The sequence below is a fragment of the Limulus polyphemus genome, unplaced genomic scaffold (genome assembly GCF_000517525.1).
Source record: "Limulus polyphemus unplaced genomic scaffold, Limulus_polyphemus-2.1.2 Scaffold2343, whole genome shotgun sequence".
NCBI classification, from domain to species: domain Eukaryota; kingdom Metazoa; phylum Arthropoda; class Merostomata; order Xiphosura; family Limulidae; genus Limulus; species Limulus polyphemus.
Window position 1 is genome coordinate 160,088 of NW_013667953.1, and position 2,875 is coordinate 162,962.

Sequence of the window (2,875 nt, forward strand, 5' to 3'; positions counted from 1 at the left end):
TGATAATATTGACGGATTACCTTCTGGGGGGTAGCAGAACAAGATGTCAAAGATTTAAGATTTTAAAAAGATCACACATTTTAATTTGAGGCAGTTTTATTTCTTTGATAATGTGGTAGTACATCTCTTAAACAAATGGCAAACTAAATAGATGGTAGCTGCAAATTAAAGAGGAGTTTAAGAAGATGATTAATAAGTATTTGATAAGCAGAGTTGGATTTAGTGATTAGTTTTCTGTTTGTTGGGAGAGTAGGGAAGTCAAATATCCTTCAGGAGAAAGAATCCTTGATATCTCAGAAATTATAATTAATAACAATAATAAACAGTTTCATTTTCTACTCTCTAGACTTTTCTCTATCTTGATTAGTTATACAAGTGATATTAGGCTTCTCTATAAATATTTGAGTGAAATAATTAAAACAATGAAACAAGATGACATTCCCACAAATATTGTGTGGACAAACTCTATAATACTTCTAGAAAAAGAAAATCTTTTTGTGGCATATTTTTATAATATAAAGGAATGAGTGATAATTGAGAGTTTTCAATAACTTAGTTTAATATGCCCAAGTACAAGCTAAAGCATGCTTGCTTGCTTACTTTCAAATGCATAACAAAGACACTTATCTCACACACGATAAAAAATTTCTGTATCACCCTTAATGAAGTAAAATGAAATTAGTAAACTGGTTAATCCAAATTAGTCATTAAATAAATAAATTAACTCCCATTCTCCAGTGACCTAGCACTAACCTTCAGGACTTATGATGCTAAAATTCAGGATTCAATACCAGCAGAGGGGAAAGAGCAGATAGCCCATTGTGTAGCTTTGTGCTTAAAAACAACAACAAAAAAAGTTAAATCATAAAACATTTACCAAACAGAAAATAGACACTCACTTCTTGAGCATTTTCATGTAAGACTCTTCTTAATTCTTCCAAGCTATTGATAGCATCTATCACAGCTGCAAGTCTAAGACGAATATCTTTGATGATCTCCTCAGTCATACCGAAGATATAGAAACTGAAACTGACAAAAGATTTCCCATCTCATTAATAATATATATATATATATACATATGTGAAATAAACTGGCAAGCCTTTCACCATTCCTTATTTTTTTTCAGAGCTAAATAAAACAAGAGTGTGAAAACAATTTCTAATTTTTTCACTACATCATTTTATTTTGTGTAGATCTGTATTATAAGACAGCATAACTTGCTACCAGATTCAAAGTCACCAGTAATAGCTTGTAAAAAATATTACCGAAGTAGGCTCTGAATTAAAAGTGTGCAGTGAGAACAGTCCATTCTAAGATGAAATTACACAGATTTCATTGATTTTACGAACAGCAAACTTTACTCAATGCTTCATTTAATCATGCATAACCTTAAGTGAAAAGCCTATTTTTTTTCAGTGTAGTACGTCATGTAAGTTATCTAATTACTTTTCTCTCAAACCAATAACTTTTTTCAATGAATGTTTCAGTTTTCAGAAATCATGCTATCCTTAACCCATTCGCTACGGCTGGTACATATACGGCCTATTAAATGTTCTTCAGTTCACAGCATCAACTCATCATAGTCATTGCTATCTAGTAAATCCATAAAATAACCTGGATTTTCCCTGGCTTTAACAGAGCTCGCTGCAGCAACAAGATGTAGTCATAAGGGACTTTCTGACACATGGAAGGTGGAAATAATTGACTTACTGTATGGCAAAACATAGTGGAATGTTAATGGACAACATTACCACAAACAGTTATGATGCAACACCTCTCATGGTAGTTTTAAAAGCAAGAATCCCTGTGTGTGTGTGTGTGTACAAGCCACAGTGAATGGGTTAATCATGTATGCTAGAGCACATCAATCCATCACTGTAGGTCGTCCAACACGTGAAATATAAAATTCTGCTCTTAAATATCATTAGATGTAACATTTAACAGAATAATAAACTGATTCCATCCATTTAAGAGTAGTAGATGGTTAAGAACTGTTTTTGTGAAATGTACTGGATTTTTTGGACATAGGACAGTTGTCAAAATTAATGAGACAAATAAAAACAATTTACCAAGATATCTGATCATAAAACAATTGGTATCTGGCTCGACAAAATGAAGATAGTTTTAGTATGTAAGTCAGAAGAATTCTTTAACAGGTCAATTTCTTATTAGAATTTGTATATAGATCTTCATGGTCACACAAGTAAAATGATAATCCTTACTGAAAACTTTGCAAGCAGATTGTACAAACAGTAACATAATTCTTCTAAATCTGGAGGTCAATCAGTTGAACTTTAGGCATTGAGGTCACAGAACTTTAATGGACTACAACTGCCTGTTGAAAGAAAAGGATGAAATTTCAGCTTTGATACTAAGGAAGGCCTCAAAACAGAAGATTAAACATTTTCTCCTTTTTTTTCAACATGCAGTTCTAGTCCATTAAAAATTCTCAAATCTACTATGTACTGATATGCATGGTGTTTTCCACGTATAACAGACTAGGAATAAAATCAACACAAAGCAAAGCTACTGTTCATCCACAATACATACTACTTAATGAAGTAGCCTTAATTAAAGCTTAATGAAGTTGTAGTTATCTGACTGAGCATTTGATTTGATTGTGTAGGTTTACCCATGTTTTGATCTATAGAGAAAAATTGTGTTAATTAATATTACTAACATATAACTTTTTTCTTATTATGTGTCTTGCATTTTATCAAAATATTATCTTACTTTTCCATTAATACTGCAGCTTCAATATCAATTAGTGTCAAGTTTCTATCCTTTAGCCTAGTCCAAACTAGTAGTAGCAGTGAATCTAAGTTTCAAATGGACAGCAACTGCCTGTTGTAGAAACCTACAAATGTAGAGGACG

General features: G+C 32.0%; 1 protein-coding gene across 6 annotated transcripts in view; it reads right to left on the reverse strand.

The window, feature by feature from the left end:
• Positions 1 to 2,875, reverse strand: part of LOC106466685 — a 14,123-nt gene that overhangs the window by 9,523 nt on the left and 1,725 nt on the right. For 2 of the 6 annotated variants that reach the window (XM_022394748.1, XM_022394749.1), the window contains exons 2-3: positions 2,070 to 2,335; positions 900 to 1,029 (exon numbers count right to left, since the gene is read on the reverse strand). In XM_022394748.1, coding sequence (XP_022250456.1) covers positions 900 to 1,007 — 108 coding nt within the window. In that variant the 5' untranslated portion in view covers positions 1,008 to 1,029; positions 2,070 to 2,335. Of the gene's footprint in view, positions 1 to 899; positions 1,030 to 2,069; positions 2,834 to 2,875 lie in introns of those variants that run through there. The other 4 variants (XM_013926980.2, XM_022394746.1, XM_022394751.1 and 1 more) reach the window with 3 other exon arrangements.